Here is a 15,316-nt window from a genome sequence, read left to right on the forward strand (position 1 = left end):
GAGACGCCGCGGTGGTGCGCTGTCCAGCTGCTCCCGGGACAGCCCCGCCCCACACCGCATCCAGCTCCCACTAAGTCCCCGGCGCGGGCGGCGGGGGCCCGAGCACCTGCGCACAGAGCCACAGCGCCAGTCGCAGTCCCGGCTGCCCCCCCCCAGCTCCCTGCGCATGCGCCTGGAAAGCAGCAGAGGGTGGCCCAGGCGGGTCCCTGCACCCCGTGGGAGACCCAGATGGAGCTCCTGGCTTTGGCCTGGCCCACCTCTCCCGCTCCCTCTCTTTTTCCCTTTCAAATAAATAAACCTCAAAACAAAAAAAAAAGTTTAAGAAAAAAGAAGAGCAAATAAAATCCAAAGCAAGCAGAGGAAGGAAGGTTCTCCTTCGTGGAAACCAGTGACGGAGACCCCAGAAACCAAACTCCTGGAGATCAACCAGGAGAGACAGCAAAGCGGAAGTGACCTCGCGGGAATTCTGCAAACACGAGGGTCCACCGGGACGGCGGCCCCACGCGAGCACCGCTCTGCTCCCGCCCCGCTCCCCACCGCGGCGGCCTGAGCCGAGGGCCCTGCACCCGCGGGGAGACCTGGATGGTGTCTGTCCTGACCACAGCCTGGCCCCCTTCAAATGTGTGAAATAAAATAAATAAGGGAATGTTGTGAGCAGCTTTACCAACTAATTGGGGAGCTGGGAAATCCCTTAGTAGGCTAGAAGCCCCCACCCCACACCGCAGCGGCCTCCTCCAGCGGCCCATGCCGGTCACAGCAGCTTGCCATCCCATAATAGTTCTCTTTGCTAAAAAGCTGCTGAGCCAGCTCCTTAGAGTTCCTGGTAAACCAGACGGAGCCCGCAGCGGCCACCTGCCTGGGCCCCCAGCCGCCACCCCGGAGCCGGAGCCGCGGTGCAGGGCGCCTGGTTTGCTGGCGCCCACCCTCCCCTGCACCCCAGCGCTGGCTCCCCTCCCGAGCCCCTTCCTCAGCCGGGACCTGGGCTTTGTTAGGTCACCACCCTCCCCTGCACCCCAGCGCTGGCTCCCCTCCCGAGCCCCTTCCTCAGCCGGGACCTGGGCTTTGTTAGGTCACCACCCTCCCCTGCACCCCAGCGCTGGCTCCCCTCCCGAGCCCCTTCCTCAGCCGGGACTTGGGCTTTGTTAGGTCACCACCCTCCCCTGCACCCCAGCGCTGGCTCCCCTCCCGAGCCCCTTCCTCAGCCGGGACCTGGGCTTTGTTAGGTCACCACCCTCCCCTGCACCCCAGCGCTGGCTCCCCGCCCGAGCCCCTTCCTCAGCCGGGACTGGGCTTTGTGGGTCACCTGCCTGTCTCATCACAGAACTGGAAGTCTCGGGGCTGCATCGGGCTTCTCCTGCGGCATTTATGTATCTGTGTTCCTTTGAAAGGCAGAGAGAGGGAGATGTGCCGTGTGCCGGGCACTCCCACGTGGCCATAATGGCCAGGCTGGGCTGAAGCCAGGAGCCGGGCCGCCCACGCGGGAGGCAGGGCCCGGTGCCCGAGGCGTCACGCTGCCTGCCAGGTGGGCACTGGCAGGACCCGAGCCGGCTCAGACCAGGCACTGCTGCGGGCCCGGCAGGGGTTCCCGACGCTGGCTCACGCTCGTCGCCAGCACGTGTGCCTCCTGTGCGAGAGGACGGCGTTGGGGTTAGAAACCCTCCGCGGAGCCGAAGGCAGGCCGGACCCGGTCCTGGGGACACCGCCCATCCCACCCTCCGCGCCGGCCCTCGCCCCGGGACGCCACTGACGAGCGGCCCAATCCACAGGGCTGCCTCGGTCGGACACGAACAGCGTGCTGGCCGGCCTGGACTCCGGTGCTGCCGATCAGGGCATCCCCACGACCCGCCCAGGCTTGTCACCCACCCAGACCCTGCCTACAACACGGTCACCTGGCAGCAGGGGAGGTGGGGACGACGCAGTTGGGTTCGTGGCCAGGGAAGAAGGCCGGCACTGCTGCGGCACTGGCACCTCCCGACGTGTGGGGCTTCAGCGTCTGCCAGGATCACGCCACACACACATCCAAGCAAGTTCCAGAAGCAGGATCATAGACTGTTTTTTATTTATTATTTTTTTTTTGACAGGCAGAGTGGACAGTGAGAGAGAGAGAGAGAGAGAGAGAGAGAAAGGTCTTCCTTTATCATTGGTTCACCTTCTAATGGTCGCTGCGGCCGGCGCATTGCGCTGATCCGAAGGCAGGAGCCAGGTGCTTTTCCTGGTCTCCCATGGGGTGCAGGGCCCAAGCACCTGGGCCGTCCTCCACTGCACTCCCTGGCCACAGCAGAGAGCTGGCCTGGAAGAGGGGCAACCAGGACAGAATCCGGCACCCCGACCGGGACTAGAACCCGGTGTGCCGGCGCCGCAAGGCGGAGGCTTAGCTTAGTGAGCCGTGGCGCCGGCCAGGATCATAGACTCTAAAAAGGATAAGACCAAGGGGGGTTCATCCCAGGAGCGCAGACAGAACTACCACTCGGGTCCGTGCTCTGAGACCGGGCAGCCCCGCCTGCGCCTCCCGCTGGAGGCCTGGGGCTGAGCCCCCCCCCCAACTCCACTCCCTGCTGATGCAGGCCGGGCAGCAGTGGCGGCTCAAGCACTTGGGCCCCTGCCACTCGTGGGAGATCTGGGCGGAGTCCCAGCCCAGGCTCTGTGGGCATTTGGGGAGGCATGGGAGTAGACCAGCAGGTAAGACGCCTTTGTGGGCCGGCGCTGTGGTGCAGTGGGCTAAACCTCCACCTGCAGTGCCGGCCTCCCATCTGGGCGCCGGTTCCAGTCCCGGCTGCTCCACTTCCGATCCAGCTCCCTGCCACGGCCTGGGAAGGCAGTGGAGGATGGGCCCAGTGCTTGGGGCCCTGCACCACGTGGAGACCTGGATGGAGCTCCTGGCTCCTGGCTTCGGATCAGCACAGCTCCGGCTGTTGTGGCCACCTGGGGAGTGACCCAGCGGATGGAAGACCTCTCTCTCTCTCTCTCTCTCTCTCTCTCTCTCTCTCTGCCTCTCCTTCTCTCTGTGTGTAACTTTCTCCCTGACTTTCAAATAAATAAATAAATCTTTAATAGAGAAGGGGGGGGGGAGGAAGGTTAGAACAAGGAAAAAAAAAAAAAACACAGCCTGGTAGAAAGTATCTTTAAGCCACAACGCTGATACGGGATTTGTATCCAGAATATATAAAGAGCCCTCAGTTCAACAGAAATACAAGTAGCGGCGCTCAGTGTTTACTCCTTGTGTCATCTGTACCTGAGAGGCAGACGGACGCCCCCCCCACCCACTGGTTCACTCCGCCCTCGATGGCCAGGGCGGGGCCGCCAAGGCCAGGAGCCAGGACTCCGTGTGGGTCTCCCCCATGAGACACAGGGACCCGGGCACTTGGGCCACCAGTTGCTGCCTCCCAGGTGGCTCTAGCGGAAGCCGTGGGCGTCCCCAGCGGCGTCGGCACTGCTGCGCCAGGAACCGCAGACGGCGCGGCAGCGATGAGGACCAGAGTGAAGCCAGGCGTCAGTAGAACGTGCCGTGTCGGGGAGGACGTGGCACATCCACGCTGCTGCCTGGTTGTGGGACATCCCCACTGTGGCAGGCACCAAGCACGTATGTCGGCCACGCCACTCCTAGGAACTCGCGGGGCAGCGGAGGCAGATTCCACGAGAGACTCGGGCCGAGTGCTCACCCCGGCTCTGCTGAAACCGGCTTCCAGCAGCAGCTGAGCGGATGGACGATGGCGGAACAGCTGCCCCGCGACACCACGCAGCTGGACCTCAGAACAATCCCCGGGGAGACGCCAGGTCGGAAGTGGGTGCCTACTGTGTGGTGCCACCTGCACAAAATCGCCAGGGTGACCTGGAGCAGACGGGGGCTGCGGGCCCAGGAGGCTCCGGGGCAACAGGAGTCCTGAGCCAGGCCGGGCAGACGCGTGAGGGCCAGGTGGGCTCAGCGCCCCGCCCGCACGCGCCTCCCCTTCCTGGAAGTCATCCTGCCGGTGCACCTGCTGCAGCAGCACCGGGGCTGGCGGGCTGCGGGCAGTGAGAGCCGGTCCTGGCCGCCTGCTGCAGACCCAGCACTCTCCGGGGAAGGCAGCGGGCGATGGAACAGTCTGGCCCCTGCCACCGGTCAGAGCTCCTGGCTTTGGCCTGGCCCAGCCCACGGAGGAGTGCACCGCAGATGGGAGACCTCTCTCTCTCCCCTCTCTCATTCTTCTTTCAAATAAATAAATCAATAAATCTTTTTCAGAAAAATAAGGATGGGGGCCGGCACTGTGGCGCAGTGGGTTAACGCCCTGGCCTGCAGTGTCGACATCCCACATGGGCGCCGGTTCTAGTCCCAGCTGCTCCTCTTCTGATCCAGCTCTCTGCTGTGGCCTGGCAAAGCAGTGGAAGATGGGACAAGTCCCTGGGCCCCTGCCCAGGAGACCCGGAAGAAGGTCCTGGCTCCTGGCTTCAGATCAGCGCAGCTCCGGCCATCGCGGCCACCTGGGGAGTGAGCCAGCGGATGGAAGACATTCTCTCTCCCTCTCAATCTCCCCCCCCCCCCCGTTAACTCTAACTTTCAAATAAATAAGTAAATCTTAAAAAAAAAAAAAAAAAAAAAAGGCACCGCCAATGACAGAGGAGCCCGCGGCAGACTGAAGGGCTCGCCTGCCTCCTGTGGGACCCGGCGCAGGCGCAGACACACCCAGCGAGGAGCCGCACCCCGACCGTGACCGTGAGGAGCCGGGTGAAGCCTGCCTCTCAGTGTGCAAAGTCTCTGGAAATGGCCTCTGGTGAGGGCGCATGGGAGGGAGAAGGCTGGGGGGCGCGCGAGCCGGGGCCCCTCCCCTTCCGCTCAGCCTGGCGGAGCTCCACTCCAGGGAGCCTCAGGTCACCACGTGTGTCCCTCCCGCTCTGGGGTGTAGGTGTGATGTTCTGAGCGGCCGAGACGACGGCCAAGCTGAGACCACAGCCCCCCAGTGCCGGCGGGGGGGGGCGGCGGCCTCGCCCTGAAGCAGTGCCCAGGAGGCTCCCTGGGGACAGCCAGGCCTCCCCAGCCCACCCCCCCGCATCCTCGGCCATGAGCAGGTCGGGGGGGCTGCGTGGTGGGGGCAAGATACGCCCGCTGAAATGCTGTCTGGACGCGTCCCCGGGCCCTGGAAACACCAGCTCCCAGACGCGAGACACCGTAGCCGGGACACAGCGGTCCAGCCACGCCAGGCCCATCAGACGGCAGCACCGGCCGGCCCGCGAGTGGCTCCCGCCGGCGCCCGACGCGCGTACCCGTGGAACCACACAGCACCGGTCCTGTAGTGGGAAGTGATTTATCAAGGGGCATAAAGGGCCAAACTTGAATTCTTCATCCGGAAAAATAGTCTTCACAAACTAGAGCGAAATAAAGATGCTTCCAGATAAATGAGGGCCGAGAGCACGCCTGGGCCAGGGCGGAGGTCAAGGCTGAAGGCGGCTCCGTGCAGGCCCCGGGGGCGGGGGCGGGGGGGCAGGAAGCGGCACTCCGTCCCTCAGTCTGTTCGGATGGAATACGCAAAATTTGTTTTCCTCAAATTTTTTTAAAGGATTTACTTATTTATTTGAAAGGCAGTTACAGAGAAGCAGAGGCAGAGGCAGAGAGAGAGAGGGAGAGAGAGAGAGAGGGAGAGAGGGGAGAGAGAGGGGGAGAGAGAGAGGTCTTCCATCTGTTGCTTCACTCCCCAAATGGCGGCGACGGCTGGAGCTGAGCCGACCGGAAGCCAGGAGCGAGGAGCTTCCCCTGGTCTCCCACGCGGGTGCAGGAGCCCAGGCCTTGTCCCATCTTCCTCTGCTTTCCCAGGCCACAGCGGGGAGCCGGATCGGAAGTGGAGCAGCCGGGACTGGAACCAGCGTCCCTACGAGATGTACTTCAGCCTAATCAGTGCCAGACGGAAGCGCTGCAGGTGGCCGAGCAGCTGGCCGCGGGGCTGTCCTCTGTCCAGGGCACAGGAAGCTGAAGCACGCAGGGTCACGGCCCACCCGGAGCTCCCACAGGCTCGGGAAGCCTCAGAGCACAGTGACCAAACAGCAGGAGAACGCGGGCGGCCGAGCAGCCAGCACACGACCTTGGCTCAGCGGACGGGGCCTTCTATCCTCCTTGACCGAGGAAGGGAGGAGCACAAAACAGGAGAGAGAAGCAGACAATTGGGGGCGCCCCCACCACGCCGCTGGCTGCTGCACCCGGGGGCCGCACGTGCTAGGCAGAAGGAAGAGACGGTAAAGCCGCCGCCTGCAGCGCGGGCACCCACACCGCCATCTTCCCCCTGCTTCCCGGCACCCACACCGCCATCTTCCCCCTGCTTCCCGGCACCCACACCGCCCCCTCCCCCCTGCTTCCCGGCACCCACACCGCCATCTTCCCCCTGCTTCCCGGCACCCACACGGCCCCGCTCCCCCCTGCTTCCCGGCACCCACACCGCCCCCTCCCCCCTGCTTCCCGGCACCCACACCGCCCCCTTCCCGTCCTGGCTGCTTCTCTTCCCATCCAGCTCCCTGCTAACGGCCCGGGAAAGCTCCGGGCTTCAGCCTGGCCCAGCCCTGGCCGGTGTGGCCATCGGGGGCGTGACCAGTGGATGGAAGCTCACTTTCTCTCTGCCCTAGCCCCGCCTCTTCTAACTCTTTCAAATAAATCTTAAAAAAAAAAAGAAGCGAAGAGATTATCACGTAGTCCAAGGAAGCAGGCCCCCGGCCCGTGCTGTGGGGAGACCCGGCCCGTGCTGTGGGGAGGCCCCCGGCCCGTGCTGTGGGGAGACCCGGCCCGTGCTGTGGGGAGGCCCGGCCCGTGCTGTGGGGAGGCCCGGCCCGTGCTGTGGGGAGGCCCCCGGCCCGTGCTGTGGGGAGGCCCGGCCCGTGCTGTGGGGAGGCCCCCGGCCCGTGCTGTGGGGAGACCCGGCCCGTGCTGTGGGGAGGCCCCCGGCCCGTGCTGTGGGGAGACCCGGCCCGTGCTGTGGGGAGGCCCCCGGCCCGTGCTGTGGGGAGACCCGGCCCGTGCTGTGGGGAGGCCCCCGGCCCGCGCTGTGGGGAGGCCCGGCCCGTGCTGTGGGGAGACCCGGCCCGTGCTGTGGGGTGGGGTGAGTTAAGCTGTGTGGCTTGAGTGCTGGCCCCTCTGCTTTTTTTTTTTTTTTTTTTTAAGATTTTATTTATTTATTTGAGAGGTAGAGCTGCAGACAGTGAGAGGGAGAGACAGAGAGATCTTCCATCTGCTGGGTCACTCCCCAGATGGCCACCCTGGCCGGAGCTGTGCTGATCTGAAGCCAGGAGCCAGGGGCTTCCTTCAGGTCTCCCACGCGGGTGCAGGGGCCCAAGGACTTGGGCATCGTCTGCTGCTTTCCCAGGCCATGGCAGAGCTGGATTGGAAGAGGAGCAGCCGGGCCTTGAACCGTCCCCCACAGGGGGTGTGGGCGCTGCAGGGGCGACTTTACCCGCTAGGCCACAGCGCCGGCCCCTACCCTTCCTTAAAAGCCCCTCTTGCTGGCTTGTCAGCTGGAAGAGCACTTTGGATGAAGAGAGGCCGGCTCCTCGGGGGCAGTGTGACGGGCAGTTACGGCGCCTGCTGGGACTCCTGCACCCGCGTCACAGTGCCCCGTGTTAGTAGAATGGCACAGTCTTATCTGTGGCGCCATCTACGCCCAGCCCATCCTGGGCTCTGGGCCCAGCCACCATTGCAAGAGGCCAGGTGCCCGCATGGCCCAACCACAGGTGTCAGCTCCGCCCCCGCCCGCCTGCCCGGCTAAGGTTTAACAGGACTGTTACCGGAGAAATTGCAGGGTTCTTGCTTGGCGCAAGAAAGAATTCAGGCGTGAGACAGAGAGTAGTGGGAGGTAAAATAGCAAGGTTTATTAGGGCAGGGACATCCGTAAGCACGGATGGGGAGAGACTGGCGGGGGTGGGTGGAGGTTACATGTTGAGAGGAGAGATCACACCTGGCCAGACCAGGCGGGCGGCTCAGCAGAGAGGCAGAGGGCTGAGCGCACAGTCCGGTTGAGGGGGGGGGGGGTTAAGGAGGTGGGTCTCTGTCTTCACACAGCTCCTCCTGAAACAAAGGACTTTATGGCTGTAAATACTAAGAAGCTCCTATCTGAGTTTTCCCCTGAAGGTATCAGACCGGAGGAAGCCTAGCTGGTGCCGTCCTGGGTTCAGAGGGATCGGAGCAGGGTGTTTGAGATGCAGATACTGGGCTGCACCTGGGAGATTGTGGGAGATTTGTCAGGCAGAAGGGCGGGGCCCCCACCTGGCAGGTTATCGGGTAGGAGGGGGCAGGGCAGGATGCGACCACTGGGCTGCCCCTGGAACACTGTCAGGATGACTGAGGTGCAGTTACAGATGCCTTTATGTCACACACACGTAAGCTCATTCCTGACTTCCCGCCTAACAGGACCTGTTCCCTCCCCCTCCCCCCTTCCTCTCCCTCTCCTTTCCCCTGCCCCTGGGGCTTCTTCCAGGTGTCCCATGCGGGCACAGGGGCCCAAGGACTTGCACCGTCCCCCACTGCTCTCCCAGGCCACAGCAGAGAGCTGGGTGGGAAGTGGGGCACCCGCATGGGACGTCAGAGTGGCCGGCAGTGGCTTCCCCGCCGTGCCGCGCCAGCAGGGCATCTGGCAGCACCAACAGGTCTCCCAGGAGAGGGATGGCCACAGGTCAGAGGGACGCGCCGTGGACACCGGACCCAGAGGTCACGGCCGGCCCCTCAGTGCACAGCCCCCGCCAGCGGGGGCTCCGGCACGCCCCCCTTCCGACGCCACTTCCTGTTACAGAGACTTCCTTCCGTGTTAGGCGTGACCTGCTAGCGACACTCTCTCCAAGTCTGTTTGCCTGGAAATACCTTCATTTCTTGGTCTTTGACGTGTGGTCTTGTAAGCCTTTGAGAACGAAGGGCCACAGAGAACGAGGACCGGGATTCCGTGGAATGAGGAAGCCAGCCCTGCTCTCGGGAATTCCACAGCCGGGGTGGGTGGGGGGAGTGAGAGGCCCTCACCCATACCCAGGGAAGCCCCGCTGGAATGTGAAACCCCTGTGTCCCCCCCCCCCCCGTGGTCCCCGCCCTGAGGAGCCGCCCGTGGGCGGGACAGCTGCACCTGCTATTCACTGATGTGTAAATTAATGTCGAATTCGCAAAGTTTGGGACCACTGCATAATTATTATTTTTAAAGACTCATTTCGTTGAATTCAGAGTGAGGAAGAGGGGAGGAGAGGCATCTCCCACCCGCTGGTTCACTCCCCGTGGCCGCGCGGGCAGTGCGGGCCTGCGCCTTCCGGGTCTCCCACGCGGGGACAGGGAGCCGCGTGGGAAGTGGGGCGCCCCGAGCCTGAATCTGCGCATCCGGGCTGCGGGCCGCGCGACCACCACAGCGTCTCCCGCGCCCGTTCCCACGGCGCCCCCGCCCCGCGCAGCGTTCGCAGTCACGGGGCCGCGTGGGGCCGCGGCGCGGGAGGGTCTCCCTCCCGGCCAGTCACGCAGACTGAGCGAGCTCTGCGCGCGGAAGACCCCGGCCCCTCTCGCCCGCCCGCCCGCCGGGGGCTGAGGCGCCGGCCGGGCTCCACGGACGCCGCGCGAGGCCTCTCAGGCGCCCCCTGCTCGGCGCGGCCGCGGGCTCGCGCGGGCCCCTCGGCGCCGGGCGCCGTTTCCGGGGGACGCCTTTCCCGCCGCACCGCCGGCCGCCCGGACCGCCCCGGAAGCGCACCTTCCGGCGGGCGCGCGGAGCCCTGGGCCCGGCGGCGGCCGGCGGCGGGAGGCGGCCCCGGGCGCGGAGCGGCGGCGGCGGCGGCCGGGCGGGAGTCCCAGGCCCCGGCTGCGCCGGCCAGGTGAGGCGCGGGGCCCGGGCGGCCGGCGGTGCGGGGCTGGCGCCTGGCGGGGGTCGTGGCGAGCCTGGAGGGGCTGCGGGCTGCGGGCGGGGCCGGGCCCGGACCCCCGCCGGACGCGGCTGCGGGGCCGGGGCCGCCCGCACCTGTATCTTCAGCCTCAGAGGCGCGCCGGTGGCCGGGCGCTTGGCCCGTTGTGAAACCTTGAACTTGCTTAGAAGGTGTGGACGGCGAGCCTCTCTCGGTCCGTGACCGGGGCCGGCGGGAGAGCGGTGGACACCCCGGGTCCTTCGCTGCTCGCCGCTGCCCGGGGAGGGCAGGGCGCTGGGCTGAGTGGGCCCTCTGGGCACCGGGCCGGGCGCCGCCTCTGGGGTGGCCCGCACTGCCCTGGCCCGGAGCTGCGACGTCGCTTTAGGGGCACCTGCCTGCGCAGGTGCCGACTGCATTGGCTTTTCACAGCTGTCCCGCCGGGCGTCTGGGCTCTCCCCGGACGGTGGCGGCCTGGGTCCGGCCTCCAGCCTGCGCCCGCCCTGGGCAGGCGTGTGACCGACAGCGATCCCGCCGCAGCGGCGCGTCCTCTGGCCTGTCTGAGCCCAGTCCTCTGCCCCTCAGCGCGGACACGATGCCCAAGCTGCAGGGCTGGGAGTTCTGGAGCCGCACCCTGGGCGGGGCGCGGCACGTGGTGGCCCCGATGGTGGACCAGAGCGAGCTGGCCTGGAGGCTGCTGAGCCGCCGCCACGGGGCGCACCTGTGCTACACGCCCATGCTGCACGCCCAGGTCTTCGTGCGGGATGCCAACTACCGCAGGGAGAACCTGTACTGCGAGGTGTGCCCAGAGGACCGGCCCCTCATCGTGCAGGTGGGCAGGGGCTGCTGGGACGCGGGGGGGGGGGCGAGCTCGTGCGCTGTGGCCGGACGGAGCCGCGGGCCTGCGCCTCTGGCTTCGTCGTGCGTCCGTGTTGCCGCGTGCGACCGCAGCCCAGCGGGTCACAGCGGGTCCCCTCAGGCGGCCTCGCTCACCTCGTGGGTGATTCCTGCGTCTCCTGCAGTTCTGTGCCAACGACCCGGAAGTGTTTGTCCAGGCGGCTCTCCTGGCTCAGGACTACTGTGACGCCATCGACCTGAACCTGGGCTGCCCCCAGATGATAGCCAAGAGAGGCAGGTGCTGGGCAGGCCTGGGCCCTGCCGCTGGGCGGTCCTTGTTCCGCGACGTGCCCCTCGGAGCCTGTGGGGAGCTGGGCAGTCCTGGCCGTGTGGGGCGCGTAAAGCCCCTGCTTGGGCCCCTGGGGCTCCCCCTGCCCTCACCAGCGACTCCGGGTGGGGGCCGGCGCTTGCCACACGGCCCAGCTGCAGGCCCGCACCGGGCGCTAGTAGGGCTGTGCCTTGCAGGTCATTACGGCGCCTTCCTGCAGGAGGAGTGGGACCTGCTCCAGAGGATGAGTGAGTGGGCCCGAGCTGCCGCGTGGGCCGGCGTGGGCCGGCGTCGGCCGCTGAGGTGGAGGAGCCTGAGGGACGGGGGGGGGGGGGGCGGGGGCAGGCAGTGGCTGCCTGGCTGGGGTTCAGGAGGGCATGTCCTGGGTCCCCTTCTGATGGGGGGTGGCTGCCCCAGGACCAGAGAGCAGGGCTGCGGCAGCGCCTGGGGACGGAGCCAGGGGTCTCCGCCGCCGTCTGGGAGGCGCCGCGGGGGCGGGGGCTGCAGTCTGCAGGAGCCGTCTCCTCCGCAGTTCTGCTGGCCCACGAGAAGCTCTCTGTCCCCGTCACGTGCAAAATCCGCGTCTTCCCGGAGGTTGACAAGACGGTGAGGTACGCCCAGATGCTGGAGAAGGCTGGCTGCCAGGTGAGCGCCGGGCGGGTCCTGCCCCTCAGGCTGCCTGACGCGCTCGGTGCCCCCCCCACGGAGCGGCTGCAGCTCTGTGCCCACTCAGACCCCACGCTGGCCACCAGCTCCTGGGCCAGCGGCCCCTCCTGGGCCTGGTGACCCGGCCCTGCCGCCGAGCAGGCTGTTCTGAAACAGGCTGCCCTTGGAGTGCCGTCCGCGGGGTCACCGGGGTCACCAGGGTCACCGCGGTCCCCGCGGTCCCCGCCTGTCCCCAGGGCCTCCGAGGGCCGTCCCCGGTGGTGTCCTGCGCACTTCGTGCTGCCTGCCTCGCGTCTGGAGGGGCCGCCAGCCACCGCCCTCCACGGTCGGGTCGGCCTGGAGCCATGGGGACTCCACGCCCACCACTTCCTGGCCCGGAAGACTGCCTCCTTTTTCTTTAAATTTTTTTTTTTTTGATTTATTTTTTATTTGAGAGAGTGACAGAGACGTCTTCCATCCAGGGGCTCACTCCCCATACGGCCAAGACAGACAGGGCTAGGCCAGGCCAAAGCCAAGAGCCAGGAACTCTATCCAGGGACCACGCACGTGGGCCACCACCGGCTGCCTCCCCAGGTGCACTGGCGGAGAGCCGGAGGGGAAGCGGAGCAGCGGGGCTCAGGCTGGCGCTCCCCCCCGGGGTCGTGCCCCGAGAGACCGGCCCTTGAAGGAGCCAGAGGGTCGGGTGGGCCCCGGGCAGCCTGCAGGCGCCTAACTGGGTGCCAGGGCCCTGGCAGGAGCACAGAGCCAGGCGTGGGGAGCTGAGGAACCCAGGGAGAGGCCCCTGGGGTTGGGCTGGGGGCTCTGGGGACAGCGGGGCTGAGCCGGGTGTGGGTCTGCCCTAGCTGCTGGCAGTGCACGGACGCACCAAGGAGCAGAAGGGGCCCCTGTCGGGTGCGGCGTCCTGGGAGCACATCCGGGCTGTGCGGTGAGTGGGGAGGCGGGCCGCATGGGGGCTGTGCGGTGAGTGGGGAGGCGGGGCCACATGGGGGCGGGGCTGTGCGGTGGGTGGGGAGGCGGGGCCACATGGGGGCGGGGCTGTGCGGTGGGTGGGGAGGCGGGGATCGGGGCTGTGCGGTGGGTGGGGAGGCGGGGCCGCATGGGGGCTGTGTGGTGGGTGGGGAGGCGGGGCCCCATCGGGGCTGTGCGGTGTGCGGGGAGGCGGGGATCGGGGCTGTGCGGTGAGTGGGGAGCCGGGGGCAGTCCTAAGTCCCGTGGGGCGCCATGACCAGGGCGGGCCGGGCGGGGGCCGGCGGTGCTGGGGCTGAAGGGTCCTGCTCCGCCCGCAGCAAGGCCGTGACCATCCCTGTGTTTGCCAACGGGAACATCCGGAGCTTGCAGGACGTGGAGCGCTGCCTCCAGGACACCGGCGCCCAGGGCGTCATGAGCGCAGGTGGGCCCCTCCCCTGCCGCGCTCAGCCGCCGGGGACCCCCCCTGCGCATGCGCTGTGTGCCCGCAGCCCCGTGAGCCGCCCCTCCCTCCCCCACCCGACTCTTCCCGCAGAGGGCAACCTGCACAACCCGGCGCTGTTCGAGGGCCGGAGCCCTGTGGTGTGGGAGCTGGCCGAGGAGTACCTGGACATCGTGCGGCAGCACCCCTGCCCGCTCTCCTACGTCCGAGCCCACCTCTTCAAGCTGTGGCACCACACGTGAGTGCCCGGGGCCACGCTGGGGGGCCTGGCGGGGCAGACCCCCGGGGCGCCGGGCCCAGCGCCATGTGACGGGCGCTGCCTCAGGCTGCAGGTGCACCAGGCACTCCGAGAGGAGCTGGCCAAAGCGAAGACTCTGGAGGGCGTCGCCGCCGTGAGCCGGGAGTTGAAGCTGCGCTGCCAGGCAGGTGCCAGGGCGGCGGGGCCTGGCCTCCCCGGAGGGGCCGGGGAGTGACCGGGCCTTGCCTCTGCAGGAGGACATGTCCAGGCAAGGGGAGGGCGCGAAGCCGGCCGGGGCCCTGCCTTTCTTCCACTGGATCTGCCAGCCCTACGTCCGGCCAGGGTAAGCGTCGGAGCGGTCGGGCTGCCCGCCCTGTGCCCACAGCTGCCGCGCCCGAGTCGCCCAGGCCACCCCTCTCCCAGGGCGCCGCCTGTGTGCAGGCCGCTGTGCGGCCCTCAGTGGACCTGACTCCATGGGATCCTTCCCCGCCCCCAGCCCTCAGCCTCTGGGTTCCGGGAGGTGAGACCCGGCTCTCCTAGGGCTGGGTGGCTGACGCTGGGCCTCTGCTGGCCTGAGGGCGGGGCCCCCTCTCACCACGCGGCTCCCCTCAGGCCCCAGGACGGGAGCAAGGAGGGCCACGGGGCCCGCAGCAAGCGGGCCCTGGAGGAGGAGGAGGGCGGCTCGGACGCCCTGTCCAAGAACAAGCAGAAGAAGCAGCTGAAGAACCCCCGCAAGACCTTCGACCCCTCCCTGAAACGTGAGGCCCGCGGGGGGGCACCCTCGGTTTACCCTGGGCCCTGCGTGGGGGGCGGCACTGCAGCAGCCGCCGGCCAGGGCTCGGGTCACCCTGGGGCTGTCCCCGCCTCCTGGAGCACACAGCCCGGCGAGACCCCAGAGTGGCGCCTCGACGGCAAGGTGGCACAAGGCAGCAGGCAGAGCCGGACACCCTCCCCTGTGCCCCCAGCTGCCACGCGGCCCCTCAGCCGCCGGTGGGGGGGGGGGGGGAGGACGTGGAGTCCCCAGGCCGTGCCCGCCTCCCTGCAGGACTGCCCACCACGTCCTGCCCATCCCTGGCTCAAGGAGAGGAGCACGGCCCGTCCGTCTGCTCTCCGTGAGCCTCCAGGCATGGGCGCCTTGGGCCCCGCAGCCAGCCAGCCTCTCTTCTTTTCTAGCAAAATACGCCAAGTGTGACCAGTGTGGGAACCCAAAGGTGAGTGCGTCCTGGCGCACACGCCCAGGCCTGCCCAGGCCCCTGTGGCTGTCCCACGTGGCCTCACGGCAGCCCTGCCCAGCCCTGGGGGGCCCAGAGTCTAGGCGGGGGGGGGCGGCGGCTGCCCCGGCTGGGAGGCTGTCGGTCAGACTCGCTGGCTTTCCCGTGCCCAGGGCAACAGGTGCGTGTTCAACCTGTGCCGCAGCTGCTGCAAGAAGCGAGCCTTCAGAGAGACGGCGGACTGCCCAGGTGAGGCCGCCGCCAGCCCCTCGGCCCCAGCAGGCGGCAGCCCCTCGGCCCCTGACCTGTTCCACCCTCGCCCCTGTGCCAGGTCACGGACTGCTTTTTAAGACCAAACTGGAGAAGTCTCTGGCCTGGAAAGCGGCCCAGCCCGGGCTGCAGGAGCCCCAGCAGGCAGGGCCTGGAGCGCCAGGTGGCCTCTCCGAAGTCGTGGGCAGTGCGCTGGCCTGAGGGGCCGGCAGGAGCCCTGCCCTGGACTGTCGTTGAAGCCTGGACACATCTTTCCTAAGGAAACGCCTCTCAGGGAACCTCCCGCTCCGCGCACGGGAGGGCGGGCCGACGGCCTCCCCTGGCCCGCACCAGGGACAGAGCCCAGGCTGGACCTGCCCTGTCCTCGCGACGTGCGTGTTCAGTGAACAATAAACGATTTCAGAGACGCGTGCAGAGTGGACAGCCGCACCCAGACCAGGGAGGCCCCCTCTCGGCGAGGGGCTCGGCCCCGCCCCTGCCTCCCCTCAGAGGCCCCCTGAGCGCCCGGGGACGGGGTGGCCAGAGCCTCCCCGAGGAAGGAGAGCCCA

General features: G+C 67.5%; 1 protein-coding gene across 2 annotated transcripts; it reads left to right on the forward strand.

Annotated features, from left to right (window-relative positions):
• The first annotated feature begins 9,629 nt into the window (after window positions 1-9,629).
• Window positions 9,630-15,174, forward strand: DUS1L (dihydrouridine synthase 1 like). 2 transcript variants are annotated; one of them, XM_070060121.1, is made up of 14 exons: window positions 9,630-9,786; window positions 10,396-10,642; window positions 10,833-10,941; window positions 11,173-11,223; window positions 11,508-11,620; window positions 12,484-12,566; window positions 12,928-13,031; window positions 13,143-13,287; window positions 13,375-13,471; window positions 13,542-13,630; window positions 13,900-14,045; window positions 14,461-14,498; window positions 14,672-14,747; window positions 14,830-15,174. In XM_070060121.1, exons 2-14 carry the CDS (start codon window positions 10,406-10,408, stop codon window positions 14,967-14,969), a joined length of 1,428 nt encoding a protein of 475 aa, XP_069916222.1. In that variant the 5' UTR covers window positions 9,630-9,786; window positions 10,396-10,405; the 3' UTR covers window positions 14,970-15,174. The 2 variants fall into 2 exon arrangements, with proteins under 2 accessions (XP_069916222.1, XP_069916221.1); XM_070060120.1 differs by having other exon boundaries at window positions 9,645-9,786; window positions 10,243-10,642.
• The last annotated feature ends 142 nt before the right edge of the window (window positions 15,175-15,316 follow it).

The sequence above is a fragment of the Oryctolagus cuniculus genome, chromosome 17, assembly GCF_964237555.1.
Source record: "Oryctolagus cuniculus chromosome 17, mOryCun1.1, whole genome shotgun sequence".
NCBI classification, from domain to species: Eukaryota; Metazoa; Chordata; class Mammalia; order Lagomorpha; family Leporidae; genus Oryctolagus; species Oryctolagus cuniculus.